Below are 19,528 nucleotides of genomic sequence, written 5' to 3' on the forward strand. Positions count from 1 at the left end.
GAAGCAAGAAATACTATTTACCCACAAGCAGAAAGAAATTAAATGTATTAGAAACCAACACTTTCTCGTTCCTTTATTTTCCAGATCACCAGACTGGGCCACAGCAACGCGTGGCAAGGGACTGCTAGTTGTTTATAAACCTGTGACCACCTTTGCTGGTTTCTGTGCCTGTCCTTGAGACCCTTCATACCCCCATTTCTTGGTATTTTCAACGTGAGCCATGAAGGGAAAAGGGAATAATCTTGGAAAGAAAGGAGGTTTGTGGCTTTATGTTTAATCTTTGGCTTCTTTCTTGACCAGGGAAATGAAGACCCTATGAAGGCACCTCTGGCATGATAAGGAAATATCAGCATCTCGTGGGGATTTAGTGATTTGGAAACCAAACTGCAATAATGAAAGAAATCCTGGAGGAAAAAGAAATCCTCTCTACGTGCTGATCTTGTGAAACTCACTATTGATCAGAAAGGAAAAAGGAAGACTCAAGTCTTCGTATTGCAATTAATTATATACATAACTGTCAGAATGGAGGAGACGCCTTATCCAAGTCTGGAGTGCGGAATGAGCTTCACTACAAGTGGAATTCTCCATTTACAGCAAAGGACTCACACTGGGGAGAAACCCTTCACATGCCTGGAGTGTGGAAAGAGTTTCGCTCAAAGTTCAGGACTACGTAAACATCAAAGGACTCACACCGAGGAGAAACAATATACATGCCTTGAATGTGGACAGAGCTTCACTCAGTGTGGAAGTCTACGTTCACATCAAAGAATTCACACTGGGGAGAAACCGTATAAATGCCTGGAGTGTGGACAGAGCTTTGCTCAGAGTGGAAGTCTACATAAACACCGAAGGATCCACACTGGAGAGAAGCCCTATACATGCCTGGAATGTGGACACGGCTTCACTCAGCGTGGAAATTTAAATTCACATCGAAGGACTCACACTGGGGAGAAACCCTTTACATGCCTGGAGTGTGGAAAGAGCTTTGCTTATAGTGGAAATCTACATTCACATCAAAGGACTCACACTGGGGAGAAACCTTTTACATGCCTGGAGTGTGGAATGCGCTTCACTGAAAGTTCAGGACTACATAAACATCAAAGGACTCATAGTGGGGAGAAACACTATAAATGCCTGGAGTATGGACAGAACTTCACTCAGAGTGAACATCTACCTTCACATCAAGCGACTCACACTGAGGAGAAACAATACACATGCCTTGAATGTGGACAGAGATTCACTCAGCTTGGAAGTCTATGTTCACATCAAAGAACTCACACTGGGGAGAAACCCTATACATGCCTGGAGTGTGAACAGAGCTTCACTCATAGGTCAACTCTACATAAACATCAAAGGATTCATACTGGGGAGAAACCTTATACGTGCCTGGAGTGTGGAAAGAGCTTCACTCAGAGTGCGCATCTACATTCACATAAAAGGATTCACACTGGGGAGAAACCCTATAAATGCCTGGAGTGTGGACAGAGCTTCACTCGTAGTGCAAATCTATGTTCACATCAAAGAATTCACACTGGAGAGAAACCCTATAAATGCCTGGAATGTGGACAGAGCTTCACTCAGCGTGGAACTCTACGTTTACATCAAAGGACTCACACTGGAGAGAAGCCCTATAAATGCCTGGAGTGTGGAAAGAGCTTCGCTCAAAGTTCAGCACAACGTAAACATCACTGGATTCACATTGGGGAGAAACCCTATAAATGCCTGGAGTGTGGATTGAACTTCACTGAAAATGGAAGTCTAAATAAACATAAAAGGATTCATGCTGGGGAGAAACCCTATAAATGCATGGAGTGTGGACAGAGCTTCACTCATGGTGAAACTCTACGTTCACATCAAAGGACTCACACTGGGGAGAAACCCTATACATGCCTGGAGTGTGGAAAGAGCTTTGCTCAGCGTGGAAATCTACATTCACATCAAAGGACTCACACTGGGGAGAAACCCTATACATGCCTGGAGTGTGGAAAGAGCTTCGCTCAGCGTGGAAGCCTACATTCACATCAAAGGACTCATACTGGTAAGAAACCCTATAAATGCCTGGAGTGTGAAATGAGCTTTACTCGGGGGGAACATCGACATTCACATCAAAGGACTCATACTGGGAAGAAACTTTATAAATGACAGGAAGGAAATAGTTTGTTTATTGGGTTGTTGTAGGTTTTCCGGGCTATATGGCCATGTTCTAGAGGCATTTTCTCCTGACGTTTCGCCTGCATCTATGGCAAGCATCCTCGGAGGTAGTGAGGTCTGTTGAAAGTAGGAAAATGGATTTATATATCTGTGGAATGACTAGGGTGGGACAAAGGACTTTTGTCTGCTGGAGAGAGTAAACAATCAGGCACATCAAATCACCTCTCAAAAAAAGATTCCCCCAGGCACTTCCAAGCCATTAAATGCTAATCAAGGTGGTCAGTTGAAACATTCACACCTAGCTCCAGCAGACAAAAGTCCTTTGTCCCACCCTGGTCATTCCACAGATATATAAACCCATTTTACTACTCCCAACAGACCTCACTACCACTGAGGATGCTTGCCATAGATGCAGGCAAAACGTCAGGAGAAAATGCCTCTAGAACATGGCGATATAGCCAACAACAACCCAGTGATTCCGGCCATGAAAGCCTTCGACAATAGGGTTTGTTTATTTATTTACTATATTTGTATACTGCTTTTCTCAGCCTAAATGCGACTCAAGACGGTTCAGTTTACAGAGTTTTGTGTCTTAATACTGCTAGATAATCTAGAAAGAAACTGTGTACGATTACTAAAATATATAACACTACTAGCTTGAGGACCCGGCGCTGCCCGGGTTATTTGAGAAAGGAATTGTGTATCAAGGTTGGTCTTTATCAGTTTTATGGCTCGCAGTGGTCTCAGGAAGTTAGTGAAGGTACTGCGAGTTCCATCATCTGTGGTCCATCCTCCTCCAAACTGCACAAGGTGTAGAGTGGGTCATGGGGGCTCTGTGTGCCAAGTTTGGTCTTGATCGGTTATTAGATGAGGGTTGCAGCAGTCTTGGAAAGTGAGTGGAGGTACTTGAAGTCCCATCATCCATAGTCTGTCCTCCACAAACCTCACCAGAATGTTGAGTTAGCTGTGGGGGCTCTCTGTGCCATGTTTGGTCTTTATTAGTATTTGGATGAGTGTCGCTGTGGTTTCAGGAAGTGAGTGAAGGTACTGCAAGTCCCATCATCCATCGTCCTTCCTCCTCCAAACAGCACCGAGATGTAGAGTGGGTCATGGGGTCTCTGTGTGCCAAGTTTGGTCTTGATCGGTTATTAGATGAGGGTTGCAGCAGTCTTGGGAAGGAAATGTAGGTAGTTGAAGTCCCATCATCCATGGTCTGTCCTCCCCGAAAGTGCACCAGGATGTAGAGTGGGTCATGGGGGCTCTGTGTGCCAAGTTTGGTCTTGATAAGTCATTGGAGAGGGTCTCGGTGGTCTCGGGAAGTGAGTGAAGTGACTGCAAGTCCCATCATCCATCTCCAAATTCTTCCAAACCGCACCAGGATGTAGAGTGGGTCATGCAGGCTCTCTGTGTGAATTGTGATCCTGATCCATCATTGTTGGCAGTTGTAATGGTCTCAGGAAGGGAATGTAAGTATTGCAAGTCCCATTGTCCATGGTGCATCCTCCTCCAAACCGCAGCAGTATGTAGAGTGCGTCATGCAGACTCAGTGTGCCAAGTTTGGTCTTTATCGGTAATTGGATGGGGGTTGCAGTGATCTCAGGAATTGATGAAAGGTACTGCAAGTCCCATAATCCATGGTCCATCCCCGGCTAAATCAACCAGGGCGTAAAGTGGGTCATGAGAGGTCTATGTGCCAAGTTTGGTCTTGATTGGATGAAGGTTACAGCGGTCTCAGAAAGTGAGTAATGGTACTGCAAGTCCCATCGTCCATGGCCCATCCTCCTCCAACCGGCAGTAGGATGTAGAGTGAGTGAAGGTACTGCAAATCCCTTAGGCAAATCCCTCTTCTTATCCACTTGAGAATGTTAGGATGTTTTGTTTTGTTTTTTGTCGTGTCAGGAGCAACTTGAGAAACTGCAAGTAGTTTCTGGTGTGAGAGAATTGGCCGTCTGCAAGAACGTTGCCCAGAGGACGCCAGGATGTTTTGATCTTTTACCATCCTTGTGGGAGGCTTCTCTCATGTCCCACATGAGGAGCTGGAGCTGATAAGTGGGAGCTCCTCCGCGCTCCCCCCGGATTCGAACCCGCAACCTGTGGGTCTTCAGTCCTGCCGGCACCGGGGTTTAACCCTCTGCGCCACCACGGGCTCCTGTTGAGGCTGGCCAATCAGAAACCATATGCAAATTTCCTTCCCCTTCTCAGCCATCTTGGAGTGTTGTGGCTGGCCAATCAGAGACCATATGCAACAGCCAATCAGAACGCTGCCACATACACCTCCTGTCCTTCCTCTGCATACAAACACTGACTTTTATTATATACATAGATATAGATGTAACCATTTCCTGTTCCTGGGTTGAAAGTATTATTTTCTGTTTAATTGTGTGGTGCCTCCTTGAAAGTATTTGTTCTACTCCAGAAACCTATTTTGTGGCTTCCAGAAACCATGGGATCATAGAGTTGGAAGAGACCTCTTGGGCCATCCAGTCCAACCCCATTCTGCCAAGAAGCAGGACAATGTCATCCATAGTATCCCCAACAGATGGCCATCCAGCCTCTGTTTAAAAGCCTCCTAAGAAGGGGCCTCCAACACACTCCCTCCGGGGCAGAGAGTTCCACTGCTGAACAGCTCTCACGGTCAGGAAATTCTTCCTCATGTTCAGATGGAATCTCCTCTCTTGTAGTTTGAAGCCATTGTTCCATTGCGTCCTAGTCTCCAGGGAAGCAGAAAACAAGCTTGCTCCCTCCTCCTCTCTGTGGCTTCCTCTCACATATTTATACATGGCTATCATGTCTCCTCTCAATGTTCTCTCTACAGGCTAAATATGCCCAGCTCTTTTAGTTGCTCCTCATAGGGCTTGTTCTCCAGACCCTTGATCATTTTAGTTACCCTCCTCTGGAAACATTCCAGCTTGTCAATATCTCTTCAATTGTGGTGCCCAGAATTGGACACAATAGTCCAGGTAAAGCGGTCTAACCAAGGCATTATGGATTGGTAACATGACTTCCCCTGGATCAAGGCACTAGACTCCTATTTATGAAGGCCAAAATCCCATGGGCTGTTTTAGCTGCAGCATCACATTGTTGGCTCATATTTAACTTGCTGTCCACGAGGAAGATCTTTTTCATATGTACTGCTATTGAGCCACGCATCATCTATTCTGTATTTTTACATTTCATTTTTTCTGCCTAGGTAGAGTATCTTGCATATGTCATTGTTGAACTTCATTGTGTTAGTTCTGGCCCATCTCTCTGATCGTTTTGAATTCTGCTCCTGTCTTCTGGGGTATTGAGTATCCCTCCCAATATGGTCTTGTCTGCAAACTTGATCGTTCCTTCTCACCCTTCATCTAAGCCATTAATAAAGATCCTGAACAGGACCGGGCCCAGGAGGGAACCCTTCTGATGGTACTCCACTCGTCACTTCTTTCCAGGATGAAGAGGAAGCATTGGGGAGAATCACCCCCTGGGTTCGTTCATTTAACCAATTACAAATCTACCTAACCGTAGTTTTGCCTAGCCCACATTGGACTAGTTTCCTTGCCCAAAGGTCATGGGGGGCGTTGTCGAAGGCCTTACTGAAATCCAGGTACACTCCATCCACGGCATCATTCCCCGCATCTACCCAGCTTGTAACTCTATCGAAAAAAGAGACTAGATTAGTCTGGCATGACTTGTTTTTGATAAATCCATGTTGACTATTAGCAATGACCGCTTTTGTTTCTAAGTGTTTGCAGACCACTTCCTTAAATATCTTTTCCAGAATCTTGCCTGGTATCAACGTGAGGCTGACCGGACATAATTGTTTGGGTCGTCCATTTTTCCTCTTCTTGAAGATTGGGACCACATTGGCCCTCCTCCAATCTGCTAGGACTTCTACTCCAATCTGCTGGGACTTCTACTTTTCTCCAAGAACAGTAGAATGATTGCCAGAGATTCCAAAATGACTTCTGCTAGTTCCTTCAATACTCTTGGGTGTCCTTGATCTGGGCCTGGGGGACTTCGTTTAGAGCGGGCAGGTATTCCTGGATGTCTTGTTTTCCTATTTGGGGTTGGATTTCCCCTAATCCTTCATCCATTCCATGTTGCCAAGGTTGTGGCTGGCTTTCTTTTTGTGAGAAGACTGAGGCAAAGAAGGCATTAAGTAGTTCTGCCTTTTCCCTACCCCCTGTCAGCATTGCCCCATCTTCTCCTCGAAGAGGCCCTGTCACCTCCTTGTTCTTCCTTTTTCTACTGACTTAAGAAAAGAAGCCCTTTTTATTGTTTTTAATGTCCCTGGCAAACCTGAGCTTGTTTTGCACTTTAGCCTTGTGAAACTTCTCCCTACAGGAGTTGGTTATTTGTTTGAATTCTTCTTTGGTGATTTCTCCCTTTTTCCATTTCTTGTGCATGTCTCTTTTGAGTCTTAGCCCAGTCAGAAGTTCTTTGGACCCCACTGATTTGAACAACTTACTATGTTCTCATTTGATGTGTTTTCTTTTGTTTTGGTTGTTTTGCTGTTATGCCTTTTGGGCATTCTGTTCCACATATAAGCTACCCAGAGTCCCATCGGGAAGATAGTTGGCGGGTTATAAGAATAAAGTTGTTATTATTTATTATGAAGTCCTGAGCCACTCCTGACAGGGAGGTCTCTGCATGGATGTTGAAGTCCCCCAGCATGACTAGACGTTGGGACTCCAACATCTGGCCAAAGCCCACCCTGGCTAGCTCAGGAAGGGATACTGTTGAGCTGCGGGGTGGACAGTACACTAACAGAATCTCTGTCTGTCCCAGCCTCTCACCCTTAGATACTCTCAAATGTGGTCGACTGAGATGGGACACTTGATAAGGAGGATGGAAGCTCAAATAGACCACTGCAACTCCTCCTCCCCGCCCCTGGGTCTTGCCTGCTGCTGCACACTGAAACCTGGTGGGCAGAGTTGCGAGAGATTCACTTCCCCTCCTTCATCCAACCAAGTCTCAGTAATGCAAGCCAGGTCAGCGAGCTCATCCAGGATTAAATCCTGGATGGTCGTTGTTTTCCCATTTACCAACCTGGCATTAAACAGCAGGACTTTCAACCTGCCATCTTGGTTACGCAGACTATTTGTGGCTGCTGGTGGCCCAAGGGCTGAGAATTCTCTCAGGACACCTGGGCCACCTCCTCCTCCTCCTTTAATAATATTACATAATAATAAACTTTTTTTATACCCCGCCACCATCTCCCCGATGGGGACTCGGAGCGGCTTACATGAGGCCAAGCCCAAACAACAATTACAATAAAGAAAAAACCAAAACACAAACCGAAAAGGCGAACAATAACATATTAACATAAAAAAAAAAACCAAGAAACACTAACATCATATTTATTTATTTATTTATTTACCTGACTTATATACCGCTGTTCTCAGCCCGAAGGCGACTCACAGCGGTTCACAACAAATACGAACAGCAAAAATCCAGTGCTACAGTATAGAAACAGTTAACAACCTAACACATTACACAATTAATAAACAGTCACTACAATTCCCATTCACTGTCGTCTCGTCATCAAATACATGTTCCAAATTCGTCGTCCATTGTTCTATTCCAGTGTTCATTAACCAATCATTGCACTAATTATTGGAACGCCTGCTCAAACAGCCAGGTCTTCACTTTTTTGCGGAATACAATTAGAGATGGTGCTAGTCTACTGTCCGTAGGAAGGGCGTTCCACAGCCGAGGAGCCACCACCGAGAAGGCCCTATCTCTCGTCCCCGCCAGCCGAGCTTGAGAAGCAGGCGGGATCGAGAGCAGGGTCTCCCCGGAAGATCTCAAAGTCCTGGTGGGTTCATAGGCAGAGATGCGGTCGGATAGGTAGCTTGGGCCGGAACTGTTAACATATAAGAAAACCGTTAACATATAAGAAAAGAAGATAGGATCTCATCTCGCATCTCTGTCAGCATTGGATTACCCCCTGCCCTCTGGATCCCCTTCCTGCTCTTTTTCTCTCTCCTTCATTCTTTTATTTCTTTCTTCTGTCTTTTTTATTTTTGCTTTCCTTACCTCCATCTTGCCTTTCCTTCCAGCCACCCTTTCATCGTCCTTTTATTTTCCTTTCTTCTGTCCCTCCTACACACCTTCCTTCCACCCATCTATCTTTCCCTCCCTCTTCTTTTCTTTCCTCCTTCCTCGTTCTGCATTTGCTGAATCGCCTTTGGACCAGGAACATGTGTCTCTGTTATTTTCATGCAGAGCATCTGAATCCGTTCCTTGTTGTGTATGGATTTGTGATTGAGTTTGTTGGTTTCTATAGACACCCTTGAGGCAATTCATGCCTCTATTTCTTGGTATTTCCATTTTCAACGTGATCCATGGAGGGAAAAAGAGGATAATGTTGGAGGTAAAGAAGGCTTGGGGCTTCGTGTTTAACCTTTTGCTTCTTCTTTCTTGACCAGGGACATGAGGGTTTTATGGAGCCACTTCCGGCAAGACAAGAAACAAACCAGCTTCTAGTGGATGTGGAAGAATTTTAAAACCAAAGTGCAATAAGGAAAAGAAATCCCCTCCAGGTGCTCACCTTGCTAAATTCTTAAACTCACTTTGGATCAGAAAGGGAGAAACAAGATTCAGGTGTCCATATTGCAATTATATTTACCCAAAGCTGTTGACATGGAGGAGAAATGTTATCAATGTATTGAATGTGGAAAGAGCTTTAGTCAGCATGAACATCTGAAGACACATCAAAGTATTCACACTGGGGAGAAACCCTACACATGTCTGGAGTGTGGGAAGGGCTTCACTCATAGTGGAAATCTACATTCACATCAAAGGACTCACACTGGGGAGAAACCCTTCACATGCCTGGAGTGTGGAAAGAGCTTCACTCAAAGTTCAGGACTACGTAAACATCAACGGACCCACACTGGGGAGAAACCTTATAAATGCCCGGAGTGTGGAAGGAACTTCACTACAAGTGGATATCTTTGTTCACATCAAAGGATTCACACTGGAGAGAAACCCTATAAATGCCTGGAGTGTGGAAGGAGCTTCACTTAGAGTGGAAATTTATGTTCACATCAAAGGACTCACACTGGGGAGAAACCCTATACGTGCCCTGAGTGTGGTCTGAGCTTTACTCGAAGGGGACATCTACATTCACATCGAAGGACTCACACTGGGGAGAAACCTTATACGTGCCCAGAGTGTCGTCAGAGCTTTACTCGAAGGGAACTTCTACATTCTCATCAAAGGACTCACACTGGGGAGAAACCCTATAAATGCCTGGAGTGTGGACAGAGCTTCAGTGAGACTGCAAATCTACGTAGACATCAGAGGACTCACACTGGGGAGAAACCCTATAAATGCCTGGAGTGTGGACAGAGCTTCAGTGAGACTGCAAATCTACGTAGACATCAGAGGACTCACACTGGGGAGAAACCCTATAAATGCCTGGAGTGTGGACAGAGCTTCAGTGAGACTGCAAATCTACGTAGACATCAAAGGACTCACACTGGGGAGAAACCCTATAAATGCCTAGAGTGTGGAATGAGCTTCAGTGAGACTGCAAATCTACGTAGACATCAGAGGACTCACACTGGGGAGAAACCCTATAAATGCCTGGAGTGTGGACAGAGCTTCAGTGAGACTGCAAATCTACGTAGACATCAGAGGACTCACACTGGGGAGAAACCCTATAAATGCCTGGAGTGTGGACAGAGCTTCAGTGAGACTGCAAATCTACGTAGACATCAAAGGACTCACACTGGGGAGAAACCCTATAAATGCCTAGAGTGTGGAATGAGCTTCAGTGAGACTGCAAATCTACGTAGACATCAGAGGACTCACACTGGGGAGAAACCCTATAAATGCCTAGAGTGTGGACAGAGCTTCAGTGAGACTGCAAATCTACGTAGACATCAGAGGACTCACACTGGGGAGAAACCCTATAAATGCCTGGAGTGTGGACAGAGCTTCAGTGAGACTGCAAATCTACGTAGACATCAGAGGACTCACACTGGGGAGAAACCCTATAAATGCCTGGAGTGTGGACAGAGCTTCAGTGAGACTGCAAATCTACGTAGACATCAAAGGACTCACACTGGGGAGAAACCCTATAAATGCCTAGAGTGTGGAATGAGCTTCAGTGAGACTGCAAATCTACGTAGACATCAGAGGACTCACACTGGGGAGAAACCCTATAAATGCCTAGAGTGTGGACAGAGCTTCAGTGAGACTGCAAATCTACGTAGACATCAGAGGACTCACACTGGGGAGAAACCCTATAAATGCCTAGAGTGTGGAATGAGCTACACTCATAGTGGAAATTTACATTCACACCACAGGACTCACACTGGGGAGAAACCCTTTAAGTGCATGGAGTGTGGACAGAGCTTTTCACGGAGCGACATTCTACATAGACATCATAGAATCCACATTGGAGAGAATGGTGTTAATTGACAGCAGAGTGTCTTTCTAACAGGTACAAAAACAACTCTTGTAAATTTTGGAAATTTGGGACATTTCATCACATGTGGTGTATTGTAGAAAGACTGAACTAAAACACGTTCTATCTTGGAAGTAATTAGGGTTAAATTAAACCAGAGTTTGATTTGTTGAGAATGCTGGGCAATCAAGTAGAAAGAAAACAAGGATACTTACTGAAATACCTAACTACTAGGCCTGGGTAACAACGGAAAAATTTGTTTCTAAAATCGATTCGTTTTTTGGGGGGTTTTGCGTTTCGTTATTTAAAATAATTACAAAATTTTCCTTTTAAAAAGTTCGATATTTACGAAATTTCGTAAATGGTAAAAAATTAACTAATCGATTTCCGAAACAATAACGAATCGATTTGTTAATGGTGGACGCGACCGTGAAATACGCTAAAAAACCTCCAAAAACTTCTGAAGCTTCCCTCTCCCTCTGTTCTTGACTGTTGGTGTGATATTATATTTTTTTTTCACTAATTAAACCATAAAACTGGCCCAGACATGCGGAAATAATAACGAAACGACCTCAGAACAATAACGAAACGAATACAATAACGAAATACGAAGCATTTACAAAACGCATTTAAAAATTCGTTTTTTTTAATAATTGCACCAGAATGGTTCGTTATCGTTTTGTAATTGGAAAAATTAACGAATTATTAACGAATTACGAATTAATGAAACGAAACCGCCCAGCCTACTAACTACAATAAGAATTGACTTTGACATCGGTGTGTGGGCTAGACTAAACAACCAGGGCCTTAAGGTCAGTTGGATTTCTTATTCCAATGCAAGAAGAATGGCTTATGAAGATTAATTAATTTAAACATTTATATTCCGCCCTTCTCACCCCAAAGGGGGGGGGGGCAAAGGAGACTCAGGACGGAGCACAATATATAATTGGCAAACATTCAATGCTGGGACAGAAATACACATGTATAAGCAATAAAATCATTTATCTCAACATTAAACTCCACTGTTAAAAACCGTCTCCTCTTGCTGACCTTATTGCGCTGTCCCAAAAGCTTGGTCCCACAGCCAAGGTTTTGACCATCCTTCTGAAGGACAGGAGAGAGCGGGCTGATCAGATTAGCACAGCTGGTTAACCACCAGCTGCTATAAAACTTACCAATCGAAAGACTGGCAGTTCAAAGTCCGGGTCAGGGTGAGCGCCTAACTATCAGACCACCTCACTGCCCACCTAGTAGTTTGAAAACAGCCGTGAGTAGATAAAATAGATACCGCTTAATTTTTCTAGTAACAGCCGAAAAATGCCAGTGATCAAAAAGGGGGAAGCTTGTGCTTTTTGTGAACTCTTTGGCACGGAGGAGGGAGCGACACCCCCCCACCCCCCATAGTCGGAATCGAGCACAACCTGTTTGCCGTAGATATGTTATCTGCCCTGAGTCTCCTTCGGGGTGAGAAGGGCGGAATATACATGCTGTATATAAATAAACAAGTGCAATAACAAGTGAGATATATGATTCCACTTCCAGGCTTCTTCCTGGAGTTTTTCCCACTTTTCCTTCTTCTTCTTTCTTTTCCTTCTTCTTATCCCTTATCTCCCTTTCTCCTTTAAAACCTACTTCTGGTGGGCGAGTATTTTTCCTTTCTTATAATTATCTTACTATTATTTATTTTAAATAGTTATCAACGTCCAGTCTGTTTTTTGTCTGTCTTTTCTTTAGTTTTTTGTATCAGGTAGGTTAGTCTATCCATATTTCTTATGTCCCTAATCTTCCATTTTAGGTATTTCACTTTTTCTCCATAGTCTCACATAGGATATTCTTGCTGCTGTTGTTGATAGGAAGAGGAGTTTCACATAGAGTTTGTCTATGTTACTGTCTACTTTTTGTTCATTAATTCCTAATTGAAATATTTATGGTTTGAGTGGTATCTTTATTTACTTCTCGTGGTGTCTGTGGAATGCACACAGAAGGTACTCCGATGCTTCGAGGCAGCAGGTCCAGAAGTATCTAGAAGTGATTAACCTAATATGGCCCCACCCTTCTACTCCTAGCCACGTGCCCAGCGCTAGTTCCCTTTTTTCCGCCTCAAGAAGCGGCAGCGTCTCGAAGTCTCTCTTCGCAAGTTTATCCATTTTTGTCCCTTTTCTCCCTGTTTTCTCTCCCCTTTCCCTCCCTTTGGCCTATGATGGCCTCTAGTTTTAAAAAGTGCTCGGAGTGCAGGGGGTCCTTCCCCGACTCCGATGCCCATGACCAGTGCCTTCTCTGTCTTGGCGAGGGGCACCCGGTCGCCTCGTGCCTGGCGTGCAGGGCCCTGACTCCCCAGGCACGCAAGTGGCGAGATACACGCCTCAAGGCGCTCCTTTACGAGCGCGCACTCTTCCCCGCGCCTCCTTTCCTTCCTCCCCCGGCGGCGCCCTCGGCTGAGGGTGCTCTGCCCGCCGTTACCTCTCCTCCGTCTCCCCGCCTGTCGCCCTCCTCCGTCCAGCCTTCCTCCTCCAAGCGGCCCAGGGAGGATTCTGCCGGGCGGTTGGCCGCGGCGAAGCCGAAGAAGAGAAGGAAGGAGGAGTCCGCCACCGCTGGCCTCGCCCCTTTGGCGCAGGGCTCCCTGGACCCGCCTACGCCGGCCCAGCTGCCGCGGAGCACGCCGAGCCTGGCGGGGTCATCGGGCCCGCCCCGCCCCCCGATGCGGGGGCAGCCGCATGCCACCATCTTGCGGGCCCGGCCTTTGTGCCCTCGAGGCCCAGGATGGGCGCCTGCCGGGTAGGCCGCGCCGATGCGATCCCTGCGAGGACCATCCAGTTTATTGGGGCAGTTCTCGACTCTACCTCCAGCACCGCCTTTCTCCCCGAGGACCGCTTCCGGGCTCTCCGCACCGCGGTCCTCACCATCCGCCTCCCGTCGGTTCCCGTGTTGCACATCCAGTCCGTTCTTGGCCTCATGGAGTCCACAACAGCGGTGACCCCCTTCGCGCGCCTGCGCTTGCGGCCGCTCCAGGCGTGGTTCCTCCGTCACTTCGACCTGCTCCAGGACAACCCGAAGACTTCCCTCGTCCTTCCGGATTCCATCCGCCGTTCTCTCAGGTGGTGGCTCCGCCGCGCGATGGTCTGCACGGGCATGCCATTCCGACCTCAGCACCTGTCCCACGCCCTCACCACCGACGCCTCCTTGACAGGCTGGGTGGCTCACACTGGCCCCCTCACGACCCGCGGCGTCTGGTCCCTGGCAGAACGGCTCCTCCATATCAACCGCCTGGAGATGCCCACCCTCTTCAAGGCCCTCAAGGTCTTCCGCGACCTCCTCTCCAACCATACCATCCAGGTCTCCATCGTGTGGTATCTCAACAAGCAGGGGGGCATGAGATCTTGCTCCCTTCTTCAGCTTGCCCTGTCTATCTGGGAGTGGTGCATCGCCAACGGCCTTTTCATCATTGCCGTCCATGTCCCTGGTCGCTCCAACGATCGGGCCGACCTTCTCAGCAGGTCTCTCTCGTCGGGCCACGAGTGGTCTCTCCACCCCAACGTCTCAACATCCCTCTTCACCCTTTGGGGTGCCCCGGCGATCGATCTCTTCGCTGCGCTGGACAACGCGAAGTGCTCTCTCTTTTGCGCCTGGGGGGCGGCGCCGTCAACAGCAGGCTGCCTGGGCGATGCCTTCCTGTTCCACTGGGGGGCCCCCCGCCTTTACGTCTTCCTGCCCATTCCTCTCCTCCCACGGGTGGTGTCCAAACTCTACCATGACAATGCTGATGCCATTGTAGTGGCGCCGTGGTGGCCTCGGCAACCCTGGTTCCCTCTGTTGTCCCAACTTGCGTCCGGCCACCATCATCCACTACCAGGGTGCCTGGACCTTCTGACAACGTTGTCCGGGACAATCCGCCACCCGGACGTCCCCTGGCTCCACCTGACCACTTGGCGGATCTGACCGCGGAGCTCCCCGCTGCGGTGAGGGCCATCTTGGCCACGGCCCATCGTCCTTCCACCCAGCGGTCCTATGCGAGCAAGTGGGCCCTCTTCACTACGTTTGCTTCCGCCCGCGGAATGGACCCTCTGATGGCCCCCGCCTCGGTTCTCCTCGACTTCCTGGCCTCTCTGGCTCACAAGGGCCTCGCCCTTATGTCTTTTAAGTGCTACCTGGCGGCTATTGTGGCGTATAGGAAGAGATACCGCCTCTCCTTTCCAGGACCCGCTTGTCCAATTGTTTCTTCAGGGCTACAAGAACGCCTTCCCGCCCTGGGTGCTCCCTCCCCCGGCGTGGGACCTCCGCCTAGTCCTCTCTGCTCTTACCAAACCCCCGTTTGAGCCGATGTCTTTCGCCGACCTCTCCCACCTCTCCTGGAAGACGGCGTTTCTCCTTGCCATCACTACTGCCTGACGGGCCAGCGAGCTCTGCGCCCTCCGCTCCGATGAGCCCTACATCCGGTTCCACAGCGACAAGGTGGTCATGCGGACAGCTATCGCCTTCCTCCCTAAGGTCTCCTCCCTGTTCCACTCGGCCCAAGATGTCGTCCTCTCGACATTCTTCCGCAACCCCGCCTCCGCTGGAGCGCTCTCTCCACCTCCTTGATGTCCGGAGGGCGGTCCTCTTCTACCTGGACCACACCAGGGGCTTTCGGAAGTCCCCACTTTTTTCCTCCAATACAGGTCGGACACCAGGGGAACCCCTATATCCCCCAACGCCTCGCCTCGTGGGTCCTGGTGACCATCCGCCTTGCCTACCGCCTGGCTGGCAAGGACCCTCCGCCTGGCCTCAAGGCTCACTCCACCCGGGCTGTCGCGGCCTCCACTGCCTTCGCCAGGGGCGTTCCCTCGCCGACATCTGCCGGGCTGCTACATGGGCCTCGCCGCTGACGTTTGTCCAGCACTACAAGGTCGACCTGTCCAAGCGCCAGGCAGCCTTTGGGAGAGTGGTCCTCTTCTCGACTGTGGCATGACTCCCTCCGTCCACGGTGAGTGGCTTTTTAATCTACCTTCTGTGTGCATTCCACAGACACCACGAGAAGTAAACTGTGGTTGCTTACCTGTAACCATGGTTCTTCGAGTAGTCGTCTGTGGAATCCACACAACCCCGCCCTTCCTCCCCACATTGCTCATGCCTTTTTTCTCTGCCGCTTCTCGGGCAGGGAACTAGCGCTGGGCACGTGGCTAGGAGTAGAAGGGTGGGGCCATATTAGGTTAATCATTTCTAGATACTTCTGGACCTGCTGCCTCGAGGCATCAGAGTACCTTCTGTGTGGATTCCACAGACGACCACTCGAAGAACCATGGTTACAGGTAAGCAACCACAGTTTTTCATTTTTGTATATTATCATTATTTTCTTCCAAAATATGTTTGCTTTTTTACATGACCACCACATGTGCTAAAGGGTCCTTCCACCTCCCCAAATTTCCAGCATTTCGAATTTGTATTTCTATAATATTTTTCTAATTTATGTGGTGTCGTGTAGCACCTGCACATCATTTTTACCCAGTTTTCTTTTAGATTGTACGTACATTTTTAAATTCCAAATGATCTCCCACTCTTCTATTACAATTGATCTCCCAATGTTTTTTGCCCATTTAATCATACATTCTTTTACTCCTTCCTTTGTGCTCCGCTCTAGCAAATTTTTGTATATTTTGGTTATTGATTTTTTTCTGTTTTCCTTATTTTTCCCCTAGATGTTTTCCTCCATTGAGAAGCATACTTCTTTGTCTTTAGTAAAGTGTTTTTATTTGCCAATATTGAAACCACGATATGTTTTTATGTGTCTCGTTTATTTCTTGTTGTGTCTTTAGTACTCCCTCTTTCCCTTGTTTTTTTAATATATCTTTATACGTGTGCCAGTTATCCCAGCCTAATTCTCTTCGTTGACAGGATTGTAAGGGGGACACCCACAATGGGGTTTTATTGCATAGCCTATTTTTATATTTCTCACAAACTATAAGAATGGCAGATCTGACAAAATGGTTTCCAAAGTGTTTTTTCCAATTTTGTTTTTCCGTACCATAAATACGCATGCCATCCTTTTCTCAAATCCACACCCTCCAAATTCAAAAGTTTTATTCTCTTTTTTTATCCAATCTGTAAACCATGTTAAAGCGCCTGCTTCGAAATATAAGGGTGGATCTGGCATAGCTAGACCCCCCCTCAATCATATTTTTAAAATTTTTATTCTTGGTTTTTTACCTTACCACGCATATTTTTGATATCTTTATTCCGTTCCTTTAGGTTCTTTTGATTCCTTATTATTGATAAGTTTTGAAATAGGGAGATCTTTTTTGGTAAGACATTCATTTTTATACTTGAAATTCTACCCAAGAAAGATATTTTTAGATTTTTCCATTTTTCCAAATATTTTTAAATTTCATTCCATTTTTCCCCATGCTTATTCTGTAGTAATTGTGTGTTCTTAGCTGTAATTATGATGCCGAGGTATTTTATCTTGGAGATTATCTGAATATTAAATAGTAATATTTAATACTGATATTGTACTATGCTAATAATATAATATATTGTATGTATATATATCTTGTAAATTGGTCTGAGTCCCCTTTGGGGTGAGAAGGGTGGCATATAAATGTCATAAATAAATAAATAATATTCCAATTTTCTTTTAATAGTTCCAATTTCCTCTTTGGTATGTTTTTTGTTATTGCATTTGTTTTTTTCCTCATATGTATTTTAATCCTTCCACTTCTCCAAATTTGTTTGTCTCTAACCAATTTTTTTTTAAAAAAATATTTGGATCCTCAATTATACATATTACGTCATCGGCAAAAGCCCTAATTTTGTATGATTGACAATTTATCATTCCTCCTTTCAACTCTTTCTTCTCTTATTTTATTCTTATTTTATTTTACCACGCGCCACCAATTGTGAAGGTGCGCATGGTAAAGCACCCACTGCCACCTTATCTATGAGGGAAGCCGGGCAACTATCAATATCAACCTAGGAGCTATTTTATAAAGGGACTGTTAATTACAGAAGGCTTTATTTACTTGATAGCGTCTTGGCTTGACTTTACTATTGCAGGCTGTTCAGCTTATAAGGAACTGTATCAGGCAAGGCTTGAGGAAAAAGTAACAAGTTTATTTTAACAGGAGTATAACAATGTATAACTGTTCTTCAAAAGAGGTACAAATCTTGATGGATACATTGGAAAGGTTTCATGAGTAAACTCAGGCAAACACTTCATAAGGTTTCACAGCTGGCACAACAGGCTTAAACCCAGCCAAACCTGGACTCTTAATTCAGAATCAACAACCCCCTGTACCGGGTCCTTCTCTGCAACCACTTTGGTCACCAATTGATTCCCTGAATCTCCAAGAGATTCAGTTTTTCCCTATAGCACACTGGCTACAGACACATTCCCTGAATCTCCACCAAAAGATTCAGTGTCCTCTCAGTAGCTCTCTGGCCACTGACTGACTTTTTAAAACAGATGCCTCCTGAAGAGGCGGTTGGCTCCGCCCCTGTTGCTATGGCAACTCAGCTACCATCAAGCCACTCTCTCTCCAACAAAACATAATCTTACATACTTACCATCCCTAAACCATTGTCCAAACTACACATAACCAAAGGAATAAAATTTACACATCGTCACAATCTCCCAATGTTTTTTGCCCATTTAATCATACATTCTTTTACTCCTTCCCTTGTGCTCCACTCTAGCAATTTTTTCTATATTTTGGTTATTGTTTTTTCCTGTTTTCCTTATTTTCCCCTAGATGTTTTCCTTCATTGAGAAGCATACTTCTTTGTCTTTAGTAAAGTGTTTTTATTTGCCAATATTGAAACCACGATATGTTTTTATGTGTCTCATTTATTTCTTGTTGTGTCTTTAGTACTCCCTCTTTCCCTTGTTTTTTTAATATATCTTTATACGTGTGCCAATTATCCCAGCCTAATTCTCTTCGTTGACAGGATTGTAAGGGGGACACCCACAATGGGGTTTTATTGCATAGCCTATTTTTATATTTCTCACAAACTATAAGAATGGCAGATCTGACAAAATGGTTTCCAAAGTGTTTTTTCCAGTTTTGTTTTTCCGTACCATAAATACGCATGCCATCCTTTTCTCAAATTCAAAAGTTTTATTCTCTTTTTTATCCAATCTGTAAACCATGTTAAAGCGCTTGCTTCAAAATATAAGGTTAGATCTGGCATAGCTAGACCCCCCTCAATCATATTTTTAAAATTTTTATTTTTGGTTTTTTACCTTGCCACGCATATTTTTGATATATTTATTCCATTCCTTTAGGTTCTTTTGATTCCTTATTATTGATAGGTTTTGAAATAGGGTAAGACATTCATTTTTATACTTGAAATTCTACCCAAGAAAGATATTTTTAGATTTTTCCATTTTTCCAAATCTTTTTAAATTTCATTCCAATTTTCCCCGTGCTTATTCTGTAGTAATTGTGTGTTCTTAGCTGTAATTATGATGCCGATGTATTTTATCTTGGAGACTATCTGAATATTAAATAGTAATATTTAATACTGATATTGTACTATGCTAATAATATAATATATTGTATGTATATGTATCTTGTATATATTGTATGTATATATATCTTGTAAACTGCTCTGAGTTCCCTTTGGGGTGAGAAGGGCGACATATAAATGTCGTAAATAAATAAATAATATTCCAATTTTCTTTTAATAGTTCCAATTTCCTCTTTGGTATGTTTTTTGTTATTGCATTTGTTTGTTTTTTTCCCCATATGTATTGTAATCCTTCCACTTCTCCAAATTTGTTTGTCTCGAACCATTTTTTTTTAAAAAAAATATTTGGATCCTCAATTATATATATTATGTCATCGGCAAAAGCACTAATTTTGTATGATTGACCATTTATCATTCCTCCTTTCAACTCTTTTTCTTCTCTTATTTTATTCAGGAGGACTTCCAATATTAGTATAAAAATTAATGGTGACAGCGGGCATCCTTGTCTTGTTCCTTTTTGTATTTCTATTGTTTTAG

The 19,528-nt window shown here is 45.2% G+C and overlaps 2 protein-coding genes and 1 pseudogene across 1 annotated transcript; 2 read left to right on the top strand and 1 right to left on the bottom strand.

Annotated features, from left to right (window-relative positions):
* The window catches only part of LOC132766262 (zinc finger protein 135-like), a 457,616-nt gene that overhangs the window by 20,139 nt on the left and 417,949 nt on the right, over positions 1-19,528 (bottom strand).
* LOC132766232 (zinc finger protein 420-like) lies at positions 282-8,649 on the top strand. Its single transcript, XM_060760607.2, has 2 exons — positions 282-2,038; positions 8,565-8,649. The coding sequence occupies exons 1-2, from the start codon at positions 523-525 to the stop codon at positions 8,570-8,572; spliced, it is 1,524 nt and encodes a 507-aa protein (XP_060616590.2). The 5' UTR covers positions 282-522; the 3' UTR covers positions 8,573-8,649.
* On the top strand, positions 8,779-10,619 carry LOC132766320 (zinc finger protein 160-like; annotated as a pseudogene).

Source organism: Anolis sagrei, chromosome 2 (assembly GCF_037176765.1).
Source record: "Anolis sagrei isolate rAnoSag1 chromosome 2, rAnoSag1.mat, whole genome shotgun sequence".
NCBI classification, from domain to species: Eukaryota; Metazoa; Chordata; class Lepidosauria; order Squamata; family Dactyloidae; genus Anolis; species Anolis sagrei.

Excerpts from the sequence above, each read along its gene's own strand:
- LOC132766232 (XM_060760607.2), top strand. The coding sequence starts at position 523 with ATGGAGGAGACGCCTTATCCAAGTCTGGAGTGCGGAATGAGCTTCACT.